The sequence below is a fragment of the Prunus persica genome, chromosome G2, assembly GCF_000346465.2.
Source record: "Prunus persica cultivar Lovell chromosome G2, Prunus_persica_NCBIv2, whole genome shotgun sequence".
Lineage (NCBI taxonomy): Eukaryota > Viridiplantae > Streptophyta > Magnoliopsida > Rosales > Rosaceae > Prunus > Prunus persica.
The window spans coordinates 29,596,231-29,614,568 of NC_034010.1; the positions used below are offsets into that span (position 1 = coordinate 29,596,231).

The following is an 18,338-nucleotide window of genomic DNA, read 5'->3' on the forward strand; positions in this document are numbered from 1 at the left end:
TCTAAAGTTGGTCTCCCTAGCATTTTCCTATATATATATATATATACAGAGACAGACGCCCACAAAGAATTAATAGCATTGACCAAGAGAAAATAAATTTTATATATATTCTACTAAAACTTAATTATGTGCATGTACATATTATTCCCCAATATATATATGCGGTACAGAGATACTAATATACATATACAATGATAATGAAAGCAGTAAAAGACAAAACTACCCCACTCGCTTTCTCTCTCCCCTCTCTCTCTCTCTCTCTCTCTCTCTCTCTCTCTCTCTCATATAGTTGGCCAACACATGGAACCACACCACATATACCATCATCTCTCAAATGCTTCATGTTTTGCCTTTAAGACCATCTGCGCTAAAAAAGTGGGTGATTTATCCTCTCTCAAGACTTGATATAGCTTTTTCTCTCTTCCCTTTTCTCCTTCTTAGTCCATGGACACAGCTCACTGGCCACAGGTAAAGCAAACCCTTTTTCTTTTTCTTCCATGAAATCATGAAATTATCTTCTTAGGGTTGGGTTTTTCAAAGCTAAGTTTAGCTTAGCTTTGGGTTTTCAAACTTATATCTCTTTCTTGATACTTTGTTTAAAGTAGTTTGTATACTTTTCTTCTCTCCACATATCCACACTGAGAAGAGAATCATGTTTAGCTCAGCTCCCCACTAATATCTGAAATTTATATTGTTGTCTTCCAAGGTCTTTCATTTTTGTCTCGGAAGTTGAAAGTATTGCACTTTTTTCTTTCTTTTTTTCTTCCCATCATCTGATAAAGTAGGTTTGTTTTTATTGCTGCTGTTGTAATCCTGATCATCAAAGTGTAAAAAAGCAACTCCCTCTTGTTTACTTTGTCCTTGTTTTCTTCCTTTTATTTTCTTCCTCCATCTTTCTCTTAATTTTTCGAGTTACATACAGACGATACAAATACTTTTCTGGTTTTTCGATCATCCCCAAAGTTATGGCCTTTTCCTGTCGCTTTTATTTTTTGGGTTTATTTTTATTTCTTCTTTTCAGGGGTTTGGAGTGGTTAAATCCATGGAAGATTCTTCTCCTTCAAGGCCCATCTTAGAGAGAAGGGCAAGGCCTCAAAAGGATCAAGCTTTGAATTGTCCAAGGTGCAATTCAACCACCACTAAATTCTGCTATTACAACAATTATAGTCTCTCTCAGCCAAGATATTTTTGCAAGACTTGTAGAAGGTATTGGACTGAAGGCGGCTCTCTAAGAAATGTTCCTGTGGGTGGAGGCTCAAGGAAGAATAATAAGAGATCGAATTCATCTTCACCGTCAACCTCTTCAGCAAAGAAGGTTGCTCATGATCATCATAATCATGTCACCACCAATACCCCACATGGCAATTTCCCTCAGCACCACGACTCTGCGTCTCAAAACCCTAAGATCCATTTCCAAGGCCAAGATCTCAACTTAGCATACCCACCAACTGATCAGGAATATGATCAGGTACTACCCTTTAGTATTGACAACAAAAGCCAGCACCAGCTGAACCCTAGCTCTTCTACCACGACTTCATCTCATCATCATCATTTGTCAGCTATGGAGCTGCTCAAGACTGGGATTGCATCAAGGGGGTTGGCCTCTTTCATGCCCATGGGTGTGCCTGATCATTCGAATAATAATAATAATAATAATATTACAATGTTTTCTACTGGGTTTCCCATGGGTGTGCAGGAATTCAAGCCAAGTCATGGGCTGAGTTTTTCTCTAGATGGGTTCGAGAGTAGCGGGTACGGATGTCTTCAAGGGGTGCAAGAGGCAAACAATAGTCATGCAAGGCTCTTGTTTCCTACAGATGAGGATTTGAAGCAGCAGATTCCAAGCACCACTACTATCACCACTGAATTTGATCAGCACACCAGAGGGGAAGGGGATTCTGGTGGGTATTGGAACGGAATGTTAGGTGGAGGTTCATGGTAAAAAGAAAAAGAAAAAAGAGAGATATATAATGATGTAGAAAAAAGGTGAAGGTATTTTGGTTTGTTTTTCTGGATCACCTCACCTGGTGGGTGGCACCGTGGCATGTTTGGAGTTTGACGAAAAGAGCAAAGTAATAATAGGGTACACGAGCTTCTTCCTTTCCTTTGTCATGATCATCAGTGTGTGTGTGAATTAATTAATTTTGCTTCTTCTTTTTTCTTTTTTCTTCTCTCTCACTCTCACTCTCTTTGGTTTTTGTTTTTCCCTTTCTTTACTCTTTGATGGATCCATGTGGATGTTTTGAAGCTTAATTTTTGGTTGGCTTCAAAAGGGCCATGTCATGATGAATGCTGAATTCCTAAAAAAGTCATGAACAAGAGTCCAAGGAAGTCTCCCTGTTTCTTTTTAGGGTTCCTTAAAGAAGATAAATTACAAGACGATCGATCTCCATCTCCATCTCCATCTCCTAGCTGCTTGTTGAGCTCAGCTTGCACTGTGGCCTTGGCTTGGGGTGATATATGTTTTTCAGTTAATTAGCTGATAAATTAGGTAGCAAAGCAAGAGTCGTCGCGATGATTTGTTAAATTATGTATGCAGCAGTGCCAGCAGAGCAGAGCAGAATGACTTGTATGTTGTTTATTATTTTACTAGTTAACATTTGGATTTGTGGGTTGATTAGCGCAGTTGATGATGGGGTTAATTATTGGTTTGAAGTAATTAAAGTGAGTTGGAATGATGGGCGTCAATCCTTTATTAGGAAAAGTTTCTGCTTTTGTGTGTTGTTTTTGCTTGGCAACAGGTCACAAGTGTCAGGTCTTTTCAGCACCATCTGCGCCTTTGAGATTCTTTCTTCCGCCCATTTATGGCACGGCCATGGCCACCCCCAACCAACCCAACCCTCCATCATCATATACTGTATACACACCCAATTAAGTTAAAAGATTAATTCAAAATTTCGTTAAAACCCTATTTAAAATTAAAATAAAACTAAAAATTATTCCTTTCCGTTTGAATTGAAGGTCTAGTCCGGTGATAGCATTGTTGTCTATATTTTCTTGAAAATTGATAGACAAACTCTCTCTACTACACATATATATATATATATATATATTCCCTTATTTTGTCATATCATTATATTCATTATTGTTATATTAAAAGACAAAGGAGCTCTACTCTCTCTCCCTATCCTAGTCCCTAGTCCCTACTCTTGACTTGGTTTGGCTTAAGGAGGTGGGATCCACAAACATTCCCCTCGGTAACCATGCTAGGGAATTATCTCCTCCACTCTACAAAATCTTCCAGATGTAGACCTTAATATATTGTATATATTAGATTCATATAGGAATGGATAGAGCTTCTAAGATTTCCTATACCATTGTCTTTTCCTTCTCTACGCTATGGTGTCGAGCACTAGGGCTAGATTAGCTTGTTACTGTAATATTGTAGGTGGAGGTTCACCACCCACCATGAACATCCCTTTCTTGCCAAACCCTTATTAGGGATCTCTACAATCTACTCCACCAATCTTGCTTCCCTTGATTTTTCTTTTTTTTTTCTTTTTTTTTTTTTTCATTTTGCTCAGTGAAATTTGCCAACTTATACAAATAGGGTATTAGTTGGATTGGTTCAAATCTTTAATATGCTCTCAAAAGGTCTTGGATTTAAATTCCCATGATATTCATGTCACGTGTGTGTGAGTTTCTCCTCTCTTAACAACCGAAAAACAAATGCCAACCCATGGGCTGTTTCTTTTTCTTTTTGAACTTCGCATATTTATGTCAATTATTCGAGTTAAGAATTAGTCACAGGTTTCCAACAATACAGTGTCGGTGATGAGGATTGATTAGGTTCATGGGGACAACAGTACTAGTGTAGCAAAACAAATAGAAAACGCAGAGTAGCTATCTAACTAGTCAATGCATTACAATGTGTGAATATTATATACATATAATATTAGGGTAAAAACACAACTTTGGTCACTATGTTGTGACGCAAAATCGTAGTTAATTGTTTTAATTTTTCGATTTTGGTCTTATTTGATTCGGTGAGATATAGAGAGAGTTGCACTGTAGGACTAGGTCAAACTGTTCACCATCTTACAAGCCTGCTCAACCCAAATTGATATAGTTGTTTGGATTTTTAGGTTTAATGGTTCTTGAATTTTGATCTAATTTGCATTATGATCTCTCAATTTTTAAAATCGTTCTTGTGGTCCTTCAACTTGGCAAATTTCGGTGGGGTTGGGTTGGAGAGGTTGTGGATATTATGGCAAGGATAGGAAGAAGGTTTTTTATTTATATTTTTTATTTTTTGAGTGAAATGAATATTTAGATGGTGGAAATGTAAAATTTAAAAAAAATTATTTTGCCCATGCATTTAACGGAAAAAATAACAAAATTGACGGTAGAACCATTTGTCCTAACGAAAATGAAGTTGAAGAACGACTTTGGAAATTGAGGACCAAAATGCGAATCGAGTCAAAATTCAAGTACCATTAGACCCATAAATCATCTTTTTTTAAATAATTTTTTTTAACATATGTCTTCATATGATTGGGTAAATCAACTACACCTCTAGCGCGGATTTATCTCACCCGTCAGAATCGATTGTGGATCTACTTTCCCCCACTCTTCTCTTTGTGACTCGGCAAAACCACAAACCAAACCGTAGCTCATCAATGTGGTTTGGTTCAGCTAGTACGAAGTATTTTCGTCACAACCAATCTAAATCGAACTGTGTTCACCCCTAGTTTGTTGAATATAAAGCATTAGGCATAGCTGGCTTGAAAAGTTGGTCCGGAAGTGTTGTGGGGTAGCTCCTTTATCAAGTCCATAAGGTATGGACTTAAAAAGGAAAAAGCCCATACCGATAAAATTGGGGGACTCTCATATTTGAAGCAATGGGCTGTCTGGTGCTGTGGGCCAAAAGTGCTGCAAGAGCGAAACGCGAAACTTGAGAAATCGGAAAACCTTAGCTAAGTAAGCTCTGGGTTTGTGAGGGGGGTTGTTGAGTATATGGAGAAGAAAGTCATGGTGGAAGTTACTGATCCTTCAAACATTCTCACCAATTCCCCCATTCGAACCACGGTAGCAACAGAAACTTTCATCTAGCATAAATATTTCTTCACCTTCTCTGGAACTGATAAGGAAATCAGTCCCTTTTCCACCCAAACCAAAACTAAAAGGAGCTTAAGTTACGCATGTGATATCTTCACACAACTGTATTTATTAACACATAAATTTGATGATGGTTTCCATCTACAATGGGTTCATTCAAAGCACATGGCAAGAGACAATTACAAACTTTTAAGGAAAATGTCAAGTTGCTGTACAAACAACAATACCACATTCAATAGGAATGGATGCCTTCGGACCTTCGGTACACTTAATTACATCAATAGGAATGAATGGCAGGACCCTTTGCTATTGCTTTGCTGCTACCAATCCTCCTTCACAATTTTTGACTTCTCAAATATGAACTTCCCTTCCTTGTACTTCTGTGATGCCTCGTAAGCTCGTTCATACTTCCACCCCAACACCTCACGGCAATCACCGCAATGGATGTCTGCAACAGTATGCAGTCCAGTCAACAGATGTCTGTCTTCTTTTGTCCCAACAACAACATTCATCGCGTGGGAGAACAGAAAAGCTCGGCCATGTCTTCCCTATAACAAAATGTTGGAGAACAAATGTTTGACAAGAGAACATATGCCCAGATCCGATTATCACAGCCAAATACATGAGATGAAACCATACGGTCAGATGTTTTTCTTTGTTTGTTTTCTAACACAGACGCAAAACACTGGAGTTACAAGATCAAGCACAAAGAGCAAACTAGGTTTTTTAGTCAATCTAATTCCGCCTTCATTTTCTCTTTGACCGATATGAATTCATGTAAAGCTAAAGGAAAGTTACCCTCTCATGTTGATTTGGTACATTCTCTGTTCTTATATTGATCACAGCAAAGAACCCTAATGATTAGCCAAATAGTAAAACAAAGAACAAAAAGCAGAGAACCTACAAAGATGGAGTAGGCACCCCAATTGCAATTCTGCTATGGAATATAGATGATGATCTTTCTCTAACAAAATTTACCCTCTTTCTGTAAACCACTTGATTCCTAACCCCCATCAATTTAAAGCTCTACAACAGTCAATTATCACTTGGGAAGAAAATAATAAAAACTCGAAAGAAATATAAACAAAAGTCTTATTTCTCAAAAATAAAGATAAAGAAGCATAAGTCGAACAATATTCTGGATGCCTCACCTGAAAAGCCTTAGAAATTATATCATCATGAAGTGAAACATGGTTTCGGCAATTACAACAGCTGTACAATCTAGGCCCTACCAAATCCGCCATTAATTAACAAATTCAGCTCTAAACACCTCACTGCTCGCCAACCAGAAAAAAAAAAAAAAAAAAAAAAAAAGAAAGAGAAAAGGAAGCAAAAGAAACAGAGACAATTACTCACGGAGACAGAGAAGTCTAACGGGTGGAAACCCAAGTAGCAGCAAATTCGGTAAAATCAAAACAGGAACAAAAGATAAAGGGAAAGATCATAAATTTATTTACCTAGAACAAGATCAAAAGTCACCCAGAAGCCTGCAACAACGGATAAGGGGCACCAACCGAGTTAGCGTGCACGATTAGACCCAGACAGATTACGAGTTCGAACAAAGATTCCAAAAGTAAAATATTAAAAATGGGTGTGGAGTGAAAGAGACAGGATTGCAATTAAGGGTAAACAACAAGAACATTTGCAAGATGAATATTAACAACCAAATGTTAAAATAAATAAATAAATGATTAGGAAAGGAAAAGTTGGAGTCTTTCAAGTGAAATCCATGGGAGAGAATAGAACCCATTAATTAATTGCGTATTATAATGGGAAGGGATGAGGGTCTGATAAAGAGTGGATAAATTATTTTAATTTATACTTGAAGAATTGAAGCAATAAATCTCGTTGATTACTAACAGTCAAACACTGCAATCAAATTCATGAAATTTACAGAGAAATAACAAAAACAAAATGTAAATTTCGGAGGTTTTTTCTTTTCGGTTGCCAAAAACACTGACCTTTTTCTTCGGCAGTGTGACTTTACTTTGGGCCTTGAGGTTTCATAGGGAATGGTTTGCGTGCAAACTCTAACAATTAATAGAGTGAGGGGAAGAATTTTCTGCAATATTTTTGAGTTTGATGACTTGTTGAGTCACCAAGAGGCAAAAGCCAACTCACGCGCGCCAAGATAGAGACTTCACACGCGCAAGCTTACCACACTAGAAGAAGAGTAGACACAGCAGCAGGAGGTCCAAAATTTCGACAAAAATGTTTCAAGTTTTAATATTTATGGCATTTAAAGCCCTGCAACTCTTTGTTAATTAAGAATTGGCATAACAGCAGCAGCAGCAGCAGCACACTTGAAAGTTTCAACCTTCAAAGGAGGTTCCTTTGTGCCTTGTATTATGTCGGGACGGGAGGCAAAATATCAATCGGAAACCGGGGAAAGCAAAGAACTTTACCAATCAGCTTTTCATAATCTAGGATTTTGCTATTAATTAATAATTTTTACAGGAAGCCATAATGAAACAAGATCATAAGACAATATTTAATGCCATAATTCAAACCGAAATAGGCGATAAACTGCACTGAAAAGTGAAAAGGGGGAAAGTTTTAGAGTGCTGTTAAACGAACCCTAAAATTAACTGAGTACACCATACTATAAAAATATATATTGAATTACTGATTTACCCTAATATAAAATGACCAAAAAAGATATATGGAATTGTGAAACAAATATAATTTTAATAAGTATACCCTACTAACCATATTCAACCCTAATCAAGAGATTGCTTGTCCTATTGTGTTTTTAACGAAAGATGTGGTGATTGCAATAAATTGGAATTGCAAAAAAAGTGTTAACAATTTTAGTAGAAGCATAAATCCATATGAAAAGTCAAAGATTTATAAACATTATTAAAAAAATCAAGCTAAAAATCAACTATAAAATAATGCTACAAGTATTAGGGTGTATCAGGGGTATTTTTGGTAGTTTTATAGGGTGTACTTAGTTAATTTTACATTTTAATTAAAATATTAGGGTGTACTTAAATCATAAGGTGTACTCAGTTAATTTTAAGGTTTGTTTAGCAGCACTCAAGTTTTATACTATTTTTGCATCATACAATGCCGAAAATATAACTCTGAAAAACAAATAATCCGAAAATATAACAAATTGTTGCATTTCTATCTATAGCATGGAGGAAGGAAGTTCTACTCAAAATCAATTGATCACAGAGGAATAGTCCAACTCTTTATAAATCTAGACTAGATTCATTCATCTTTCAATGCGAGACAAATACCCTTAATAATGAACGACCACATCCAATTCATAATTTCCAGTAGTTCAACCAAATTTTTTTTCTTCTTCACAATTTCCATTACAAACCACGGAGTTATGCAACCCTTCTTGCAATTGTAGCACAAAAAAGAAAAGCCTCCCTCCTTGAAATGAAGAGCCAAACTAAGTGAAGGTGCCACTAAAATTTATTTCACGATTTCAACATTAATCATTTTAACCCTCTCACACATCCATCAACATCATCAACAAAACCATACAAATCACAGAAAGAAAAAAAGGGTTTGTCACTCAATTTCTATCTCGTAATTATGGACTATATCCATCTTAAATTAATTAAGTAATCATTTCTTGCGTAATTAAACGTCTCACAAAATCATCAACAAAATACAATTGGATTACGGCAAGAAAACCATGAGACTTTTTGCTAGAAAAGTATACAAACGATTTACATTAAGACAAACTTTTTTATAGACAAATATATATATATATATATATAAAATACAAAAGGAGAGAGAAGAAAAAGGAAAGAGGAAAAATTAGAAGTAACCGCAAAGGCATTAGGGATTTGGGGTATTTGCCCGCTCTTTGCAACTTTCGCCACTGAACTTCAACATTCGACATCACACGATCTCATCTCATCTCTCACTCTATTTCTCCTACTCTACTGAAAAAACAAAAAACCAGAATCTTTCCCCTTCCTCTTCATTTGTTATCTCAAAGAGATACAAACCAAGCCGCAGATAATAACCACCGTTCACCCACACAGTCTCCCCCTCAAACCTAAACTATGGCGGATGCTTATTGGAGGTACAGCGACGCTCGGCAACCACCACCGTCGGCGATGAATTCAGTCGTCGGAAAGCGCCCTCGCTCCGATTACGGTATATCAAATTCCTCGAATTTCCATGATTTTGAGTTCTATCTCCTTTTTGTGTTTGTTTGGTGCTTGATTAAATTAGGGTTCTTGGGATTTTTTTGGTTGCTTTTAAAGGCAAAAACTGCACTAAGAATATATGTATTTTTTAACAATAAAGGGAGATTTCAGCAGACTTCCAAGCGGTGGAATTAGGTTTTCAGTGGGCTGAAGGATTGAAATTTGAGGATCACTTGTTTCCTTAAATTTCCCATTCAGTGTCTAAGCAACCTAATGAAGTTTTGAAGTGGGGATGAAATGTGTCTCTTTTGATGTATGCTGTATGTGGGTTAATCAGTGTTGATGTATATGTGAATCAGCTTATTAAGACATTATCTAGGCTTCATGATATGTATGATTGGTGCTTCCATGGTTATTTCTAAGATGCACTTAGATTATATGATAAATTTGCATTATTGGTAGCTGCTGTGCCTATATTGAAGTTCGGGTAATCATTAAGCAATACTTTGTTTCATTCAAGGATCGACCTTTTATGCCTTCCTGCAAGCATTGGTCAGTGTACAGATTATATTATTTATTTGAAGATATGCTATTAAGCTGGCTCGCTATAGTTGCCATATAAACTACTCAGCTTCTATGAGATATTTGGCATATATTAGGCATATGCAGAAGGAAATTCCAAATGTTTGTGTTAGCATATGCAAATATTTGGGTATAAACCTAGGGATCTTAGCAACTTGATTACCTGCTTATGAGCAATTCAGTAGCTTCTAGTGATTATAGAAATTTGGTTTTGATAGGCTGTCTGTAGTTTAACTTAATATTGTCTTGTTTGTAGCTTTATGCTGTAGCAATTTGATTTTCTTCACAACGGCACGGTCTGCCTTTAGAATCATATGCATTCAAATATTGTTTCTTTCTTTCTCTTTTGGTATCTACTGAAGTACATCCTTAATATTTTAGATGCCCATGGTGGCCACGACCTGCCGAGTTATTATTCCCATGAAGATGATAGAGGTTCTCTCCGTGGAATTAGAGATACTGACTCCATTAATGCCTCATATGATCGCTACCTGCGCAGTGCGGTACTTACTTTTCTTTTTTGTATTTGGAACTCTCACATTTTTCACCATACGTTTTATGTTTATGGGGCTAACGTATCAAGTAATGTTTCAGCAAATGCCATCATATAGTGGGGGACAGTCTGCTAGAACCTTGAGTGGGGGACTACCTGGTCGTTCTGTTGATGATCCACGGATGATGGGAATGGGAGGTGTTGACCCAGGGGCACCTGTAAAAGACAGGGTTTTAGGAATGGGAAGTGGACGGCCTGAGGCTCCCCTACCTCCTGGTGCTACCAGTACGCTATTTGTGGAGGGATTGCCTCCCAACTGTACACGACGTGAAGTAGCTCGTATCCTTAATTTTTCTAGGGGATTTGCAGTTTTCTTTCCTTAATTTTAATCATCACTTGCATTTTTAGCTTTTTAGATTTTCCCTTCACTTGAGTTTGAAGATATATTTCGCCCTTTTGTTGGCTACAAGGAAGTGAGACTCGTAAGCAAGGAATCGAGACATGTAAGTTCATCTTTCCCCAGGGTAGATTCAATATTTAGTGATTGATGCATTCACTAATAAGTAATCTCTGCAGCCTGGAGGAGATCCTCTGGTACTTTGTTTCGTTGATTTTGTGAGCCCAGCCCATGCAGCCACAGCTATGGATGCGTTGCAAGGTAAGCTACTTACAACTTCATTTAATTTGTTGCAATCCTAGCCCCATAGTTTCACTGGCCTATTCAATTAATTGCTTATTTTGTTGCCCTTTCTGATGCCATTGTTGGAGGAGTTGCATTTCCTAAAATTATTTCACTTTGCGAGAAGAGGGACTGCCAAATGATTCACAAACTGCTTTTTGGCTGTGTTATGAAATTAACCAAAATTAAAAAGGAAAGGCTATTAGTTTTTCCAAATTTAACAATGTATGGTATACTGCATGGAAAGGAAAGTTTACTTTGCTATCAATATTTAACACAGTTCACATAGAAAATCTGTACAAAGTGTTTCTGACTTTAAACCCTTTTCACTTCCAAAGATGCCTGAAAGTTTCAACAATTACAGAAAGGTTCCTAAATCCTTAGTTTTGTGGAATTTATTTCCCGTTTAAAGTGACATAACACACTATTCAAGGTGCGGGATTTCTTTTTTTGAAGAATGACACGATCTTTTGAGCCATATTGGCATTAAAGGAGGTGAACATAGATTGCCGATGCCCATATGTATTATTCTGCAGTTTTATTCTGGGTGTTGTTTCATGGGCATCTGTCAGTTTGTTTAGTATTTATTACATGTTGGTTTCACACGACACGATACTTTAGGCCAGAAGTTGCATGGTCTGCAAAGTCATCCAGTACCAGTGTACCACGAGCCAAACTTAGTAAATTTTTCCAAACAATGGAAGGGGTTACCTTCCTGGGTCATTTTAATCCTCCTAGATTGTGAATCTCTGATGAATGCCTTAAATCTGGTTGGTTTCATTGGGACCTGATGAGTTTAAGCTCATTTAGTGAATTAGGATACCGGGACTGGTTAGAGAACCCATATAATCAATTGTTTGACCACACTTGTAATTCAGTCATAAGAATGGTGTTGTTAACAACGGTGCTCTCAATATAGTCATCTCATTCTGATGAGGTTTCTCGAATCGTACTGTATCTTTATGCTAAGAGAGGAATCGTGTGAGCTTTATTTTGGAATGAGAGATCCATTTTACGCATTCTGTCAATCTAGTGCATGTGAGGGGTACCCACATTTGCTGCTAAGTGTGTTGCAAAGTGATAGGTATTATATGTCTAAGATAACGGTTTCACGTCTTATATCATCTATCTGCTGATGCCCTGATTCGCCGTTGAAAACGTTACCAGTTGTTAGTGCGTAAATGGTGGAGCTCGATTTTGCAGGTTATAAATTCGATGAGCATGACCGTGACTCGGTCAATTTAAGGTTGCAATTTGCTCGGTATCCTGGTGCGAGGTCAGGTGGTGGGCACCGAGGGAAGCGTTGAATTATGCGGTTTTCAGGTGATTAACACAATTCTCGATCCGTACGACCCTTTATTATTCATCGCCGTTAGGTGCTGAGTAAAATTTAAAAAAAAATCACGCTAAATCGTGGAACGAATCTTCTCTGTAGGACTTGCTTGAATTGGGAGGTTGTGATAATGAGGGGCGATACAACAAACTTGCAGTCTCGAGAATTAAAGGCGCATAGTTAGGACCAACTCAATTGGGTGATTCCTGATAATTGGGGGCGATTACTAGAGTGCTTCTGTTTAGACAACTGCAGACTATATTTTCATTTGTTTACTTTGGGATATCAGTATGATTACTTAAAGACTATCTCACAATATGCGTTTTGTTAGAAAATGTAAAAACTTATTTAAGGTTGAGCCGTCTCTTTGCATTTGCATATGCATGTGCTCTGGGATGAGGGTCTAGTATTTGACATTTATTTAGTGATGAAGTGTGGTAACTGCTGTAGGCGTCATATATATCGAAAATAACTGGCTTCTTCTGTGTCGGTTGCGCATTTTTCTCAGAGGTATTAAAATCCTAAATTGAATTTGTTGTAGCCTTTTTATCATATAGATGTTTCATTTCCTTTCTTCTTTTCTCCTTTTGGAAGTGATACAGAAGAGTTTTTATGATAGTAGTGGGTAGAAATTAGACAGAGCAAAGCCTGTCGGCCATGACTATCATCTAAAACATCATTATTATTATGAAGGAATTCTTTCCCTGTGAAAAATTCTGGCTTTTGAGTTTTGACTGGGTTTGGTTGGGTTGGTTTGTAGATGGATCTCTAATCTCTTATTTTCTCAAGTTAAGTGCGAGGTCATAAATATTTTCCTGCTTTTGGTGCTCCACGTGAATCATAAAGGTTGCCTTTTCCTGTTTGTCAGTAGTAGACGCCTCCTAAAAGCAAAAAACAGAATGAAAGTCGTGATCATTTTCCACGGTACGGATACCATACAAGTTTGGGTCAGTTGTTGTAACGGGTGTCTTCATTGATCTTTTCTCAAATTACTATTTCAGTCTAGTCAAAGACGATGAATTTTGCCCCAAAAGCTGTATGCGCTCACACCCACACATTACATGTTCACATTCATTAAGATGGTAGGCTTCGGCTTCGCAAGTGAACAATTAATTAAGATGGTGGATCTCCTCAAAATCAACAGGAGCGGTGTGGGGTGGGGAGCAACTTTGGCCAGAGGTTTATATCATTATGTACAGTCAAATTACATTTCATGAGGATTATGTTTTCATAGCAGCCGAGCCGGTAAGAGTATAAAACTAAATTAACCAACAATAATAGGATTTGATCAAAGACGCCCATATGAGAATGTAATGTAATCCGTTGGTTAACTTAACAACGGGGTAATGATGATGATTATGCTGGAATATTAATACTCGAGTTACGTTTTCTTTTCTTTTGGCTGAAGGAAGAAGATGAAGTGTTTTGCAATGACTGAAAAATATGAAATCATTATGCTGATATATAAGCGATATTGAGGGAAGAGTGTTCTAACACAATCGCAGGACCAAATCAACACTAAAAAGTATTATTCGAAACGGAGAAAGTGAAAAAAGAAGAAGAAAGAGTGAGAATTTGGATAAGATTCAAATACCCAAGTCGAGATTAATAATGATTGACGGGGACGGATGAGTGTCCAGTTTCATCCGCACCAAGTGTAAATTTTTTAAGTGAGGAAAAAGGAAACGTGAAGCCAGTCAAAGTCAGCATCAGTCTGGTTAAAAGAGAGGGATATTTCTTTGTTATCTTTCAACCCCGTAGCCACCACCAGAGGATCCGTTATTAAGATTATCGACAAATTGGTTGTCTAATCCCTACCCTACCCATTAACTAAACTTTGAATCAATAATTTTAGTTATTAAATACACAGTAATAACACGACAGGGATAGGGACAGGGATAGGGATAGCGATAGTGATAATGATAATAATAACGATAATAAGGACTTTCACGTGAAATGGTTATCATGCGCTCCTTTAAGATTTCAACTGCGTAGTTGGGTTGTGGAGTGCTAGTAACTGCTCCCATACTCAAAATGAAATTCAAAGAATTTCAACTGCGTAGTTGGGTTGTGGCCCCTTGGGACACTTTCCCTTTAATTTCGCAGCCCTTAGATCTTGATTCTCACATGCATTCGAATCTTTCTAGGTTTACTACTCCAACTCCTACAGCTACTCAACCTCTCCTTGACATTAAATAAATAAATGCCATGTATATCCTATCATCCTCCTATCTAATCTATCCTACTATAATACCATATCATATTAGGATTATAATTCTTCAAATTTCAAAGTTCCAAACAAACCCTCCCTCTTTCGTTTATTTATTATATCATACAAATACAACGCCTTTTTCTTTACATAAATACTACTATTATTATACTCCAAATCCAACCCTAGTCTTGCCCCATTGCTTCTTTCTCTCAGCGTTGTGTGTCTTGTTCACACGGCACTGAGCTGAGGATACTGTATCGTATTGAATACGTATTTGATGATACATTGGTTGTTTTTATTTGGTTTTCTAGTCTACTTTCACTCAGGATCTTAAGGAAGGAAGGTGGTTGCTTTAATTAATGGCTGAGATACACAGTGGAACGATGGGTGCCTCTGAGGAGGAAAACGATGACTGCCCCATTAAACAAGTCGAGTTAACCGTGCCCAAGACCGATGACCCTAACATGCCAGTCCTCACATTCAGAATGTGGGTTCTGGGTTTGGCTTCATGCATCTTGCTTTCCTTTGTCAACCAGTTCTTTTGGTACAGGACGCAGCCATTGTCCATCACTTCAATTTCTGCCCAGATTGCTGTGTTGCCGATTGGGCATCTCATGGCCAGGACTCTGCCTACACGCCTTATTTTCAAGGGTACTCGGTTTGAGTTCACTATGAACCCAGGTCCTTTCAATATCAAAGAACATGTTTTGATCACCATATTTGCAAACTCTGGTGCTGGGAGTGTTTATGCCACCCATATCTTGTCTGCTGTTAAGCTCTTTTACAAGAGGAAGCTCACTTTTATTCCTGCCTTGCTCGTTTTGTTTACCACTCAGGTTTTCTTCTTCTCCTTCTTCTTTGGATTTCAAATGATTTCATCTTTCCTTGTGGAAAAATTTAACCTTTCTGGTAATTTCGATTTTAGATTTATCAGAACAGAGAAACAAAAAAACTGAAGGCATTGCTTTCTTGGAATACACTGTACTATCCAGAGTTTTTTTAACATTTGAAAGTTTAAAAAGGATCAATTTTAAACTTCCCAACTCCATATTGTGTCCAGGACCTTTAATTTAAGTGTTAAATGGTTGATACGTCCTTGAAATTAGAATCCTGTATTGACAACTTCTTTCTTGCCATCGTTCTTTTTTAACAACTCTTTGTGAAAATTTGTTCCGGAAGCATTTAGGAAAGTACTGGATTCATGGATAATTGGAATATTTAAAACTGTACCTATGACTGCTATGATTTTTGTTACATATTATTACCCTAAAGGGAGTTTGTATTTTACTTTTTATCTTCGGGGAAAATGTGTTCATATTATATTCATCAATTATAAGACTATTAAAATGGCTCAAATTTGCTGAATTTTAGGACAATAACAGCACAATGAACTTTTTGTTTCATACTGAAATTATTTCATATATTCATTGTGCATCAGATTGTTATGAGTGACGTCTGATCTTGTAGTTTCTATTCATCTTGTTTGAATTATAGGTGTTAGGGTTTGGTTGGGCTGGAATTTTCCGGAGAATTTTGGTTGACCCAGTACAGATGTGGTGGCCCTCTAATCTGGTTCAGGTTTCATTGTTCAGGTAAACGTATCTTAGTTCAGTAATCAGCCAATAATTGGTTTCGTAGCCTATTTATTATTACTCACAGTAGTATGTCTTATGCTGCAGAGCTCTGCATGAGAAGGAGAAAAGGCCTAAAGGTGGCATGTCCCGTACCCAATTCTTCCTCGTAGTCATGATCTGCAGTTTTGCTTACTATATATTTCCTGGCTATCTTTTTATTATGATAACATCCTTCTCTTGGGTCTGTTGGCTTGCTCCTAAGTCTGTTCTAGTCCAACAACTGGGTTCTGGCTTACGAGGCCTTGGTATTGGTTCCTTTGGGATTGACTGGTCAACAATTTCATCATATCTTGGTAGTCCACTAGCTAGCCCATGGTTTGCCACTGCCAATATTGCATTTGGATTTGCCCTAGTCATGTATGTGATGACGCCCATCACTTACTGGCTTGATTTCTACAATGCCAAGAAGTTCCCAATATTTTCTAGTGACCTTTTCATGTCTAATGGTACAAAGTATGATGTTCTGAGCATCATTGATTCAAAGTTTCAACTTGACCATGGTATGTATACAAAGACTGGACCTGTAAACTTGAGCACCTTCTTCGCTATGACTTATGGTCTTGGATTCGCCACACTTCCTGCTACTCTTATGCATGTTCTACTTTTTAATATAAGGTAATTACACTTGAAGCATTTGATGTACTGTTCACTCTGCTTGTGAAGCAATTACAAAATATATACATAATTTTAACTAAATTCACAAAAGTAAGTTGCATTTCTAGCAATAAAGTATACTTCTTGTCTCTTTACTAAAGGAAACCATTGCAAAGGTCTTTGTGAATTTAAGCTGAAGTTCATCGTCTTACCTTCAATGCAGTGACCTTACAAATGCATATCGACGACAAAAAAAATTGGATATCCATGCAAGGCTTATGAAGCATTACAAATCAGTGCCGACATGGTGGTTTCTTGCCATCCTTGTGGTAAACATTGCTCTTATCTTCTTTGCGTGTCAGTACTACAGTGAGTCACTTCAATTGCCTTGGTGGGGTGTATTGCTTGCTTGTGCCATTGCCATTGTGTACACAGTTCCAATTGGTATCATCACAGCCACAACAAACCAGGTAACAGAGTTATAAGTTTCATTTGTTTGCTAACGTTGCTAGCTGTAAGTTTACGACGTTCAAATTCATGCGATGATGTTAGGTGTCTGAAACTTTGCCCTCTCATTTTCATGGTATCAGCAACCAGGTTTGAACATCATCACAGAATATGTGATTGGGTACTTATACCCAGAGCACCCTGTAGCTAACATGTGCTTCAAAGTGTACGGTTACATCAGTATGACTCAAGCTCTAACATTTCTAGCTGATTTTAAGCTTGGACACTACATGAAGATTCCGCCAAGAGCAATGTTCACAGCTCAGGTCAGTTTGATTTTCTGAATTTATCAAATCTGCATTGCATGGTGTTGGATTGCAATCTTCAATAGCTAAACTGGTGGAATTACAGGTGGTAGGAACAATTGTAGCTGTGATTGTATACCTGGGAACGGCCTGGTGGCTGATGGGAGACATTCCCAACCTTTGTGATACATCCAAGCTGCCACAGGACAGCCCATGGACTTGTCCAATGGACCGTGTGTTCTTCGATGCATCTGTTATTTGGGGCCTAGTTGGCCCCCGCAGAATCTTTGGAAATCTTGGTGAATATATGAATGTCAATTGGTTCTTCCTTGGTGGAGCCATTGCCCCTGCGCTTGTTAAGCTTGCACACTTAGCTTTCCCAAAACACAACTGGATTTGTTTCATCAACATGCCTATCTTGTTGGGTGCCACATCCATGATGCCCCCAGCCAGTGCCGTAAACTTTACCAGTTGGATCCTTGTTGGGTTTCTTTTTGGTTTTGTTGTCTACAGGTACCGGCCAGATGTGTGGTCGCGCTATAATTATGTCCTTTCTGGTGGTCTTGATGCTGGAACTGCTTTTGTTACAATATTGATGTTCCTTACCCTTCAGTCCCGTAACATTGGTCTTGACTGGTGGGGGAACAGGGGAGAGGGCTGCCCGTTGGCTGCTTGCCCTACTGCCAAGGGGGTTGTAGTTGATGGCTGCCCTGTTTTCTGACCCAAAAAAGAAACTTCATATTTTAGTTCTTTTAGAAGTAGCATTATTTTCTTTTCGGTAATCTGTAAATAGTTTATCAGGGATTCTTTTCTAATCACCGTTTATTAGAGACTTTTGGTTATTATTTAACTTTGCCATTCTGATTTCAATAGTTTATTTATG

General features: G+C 37.7%; 4 protein-coding genes across 7 annotated transcripts; 3 read left to right on the forward strand and 1 right to left on the reverse strand.

The window, feature by feature from the left end:
• LOC18785563 (dof zinc finger protein DOF4.6) lies at positions 308 to 2,688 on the forward strand. 3 transcript variants are annotated; one of them, XR_002270462.1, is made up of 3 exons: positions 308 to 468; positions 1,022 to 2,083; positions 2,249 to 2,688. XR_002270462.1 is itself a non-coding variant. In XM_020558382.1 (2 exons), exons 1-2 carry the CDS (start codon positions 445 to 447, stop codon positions 1,940 to 1,942), a joined length of 945 nt encoding a protein of 314 aa, XP_020413971.1. In that variant the 5' UTR covers positions 308 to 444; the 3' UTR covers positions 1,943 to 2,678. The 3 variants fall into 3 exon arrangements, 2 of the variants coding, with proteins under 2 accessions (XP_020413971.1, XP_020413972.1); XM_020558382.1 differs by having other exon boundaries at positions 1,022 to 2,678; XM_020558383.1 differs by lacking the exon at positions 308 to 468 and adding an exon at positions 482 to 827 and having other exon boundaries at positions 1,022 to 2,678.
• Positions 5,145 to 7,122, reverse strand: LOC18785838 (protein yippee-like At4g27745). 2 transcript variants are annotated; one of them, XM_020558344.1, is made up of 4 exons: positions 7,020 to 7,122; positions 6,516 to 6,545; positions 6,210 to 6,332; positions 5,145 to 5,606 (listed from the first exon to the last, which is right to left on the reverse strand). In XM_020558344.1, exons 3-4 carry the CDS (start codon positions 6,300 to 6,302, stop codon positions 5,379 to 5,381), a joined length of 321 nt encoding a protein of 106 aa, XP_020413933.1. In that variant the 5' UTR covers positions 6,303 to 6,332; positions 6,516 to 6,545; positions 7,020 to 7,122; the 3' UTR covers positions 5,145 to 5,378. The 2 variants fall into 2 exon arrangements, with proteins under 2 accessions (XP_020413933.1, XP_007220482.1); XM_007220420.2 differs by lacking the exon at positions 7,020 to 7,122 and having other exon boundaries at positions 6,516 to 6,978.
• On the forward strand, positions 8,794 to 12,833 carry LOC18787023 (RNA-binding protein 1). The gene is made up of 7 exons (XM_007218243.2): positions 8,794 to 9,183; positions 10,140 to 10,261; positions 10,353 to 10,590; positions 10,693 to 10,754; positions 10,828 to 10,909; positions 12,134 to 12,253; positions 12,366 to 12,833. The coding sequence occupies exons 1-6, from the start codon at positions 9,090 to 9,092 to the stop codon at positions 12,235 to 12,237; spliced, it is 702 nt and encodes a 233-aa protein (XP_007218305.1). The 5' UTR covers positions 8,794 to 9,089; the 3' UTR covers positions 12,238 to 12,253; positions 12,366 to 12,833.
• Positions 10,828 to 18,332, forward strand: LOC18784901 (oligopeptide transporter 6). The gene is made up of 7 exons (XM_007220168.2): positions 10,828 to 10,909; positions 14,787 to 15,311; positions 15,970 to 16,067; positions 16,155 to 16,724; positions 16,927 to 17,173; positions 17,294 to 17,476; positions 17,562 to 18,332. Exons 2-7 carry the CDS (start codon positions 14,835 to 14,837, stop codon positions 18,174 to 18,176), a joined length of 2,190 nt encoding a protein of 729 aa, XP_007220230.1. The 5' UTR covers positions 10,828 to 10,909; positions 14,787 to 14,834; the 3' UTR covers positions 18,177 to 18,332.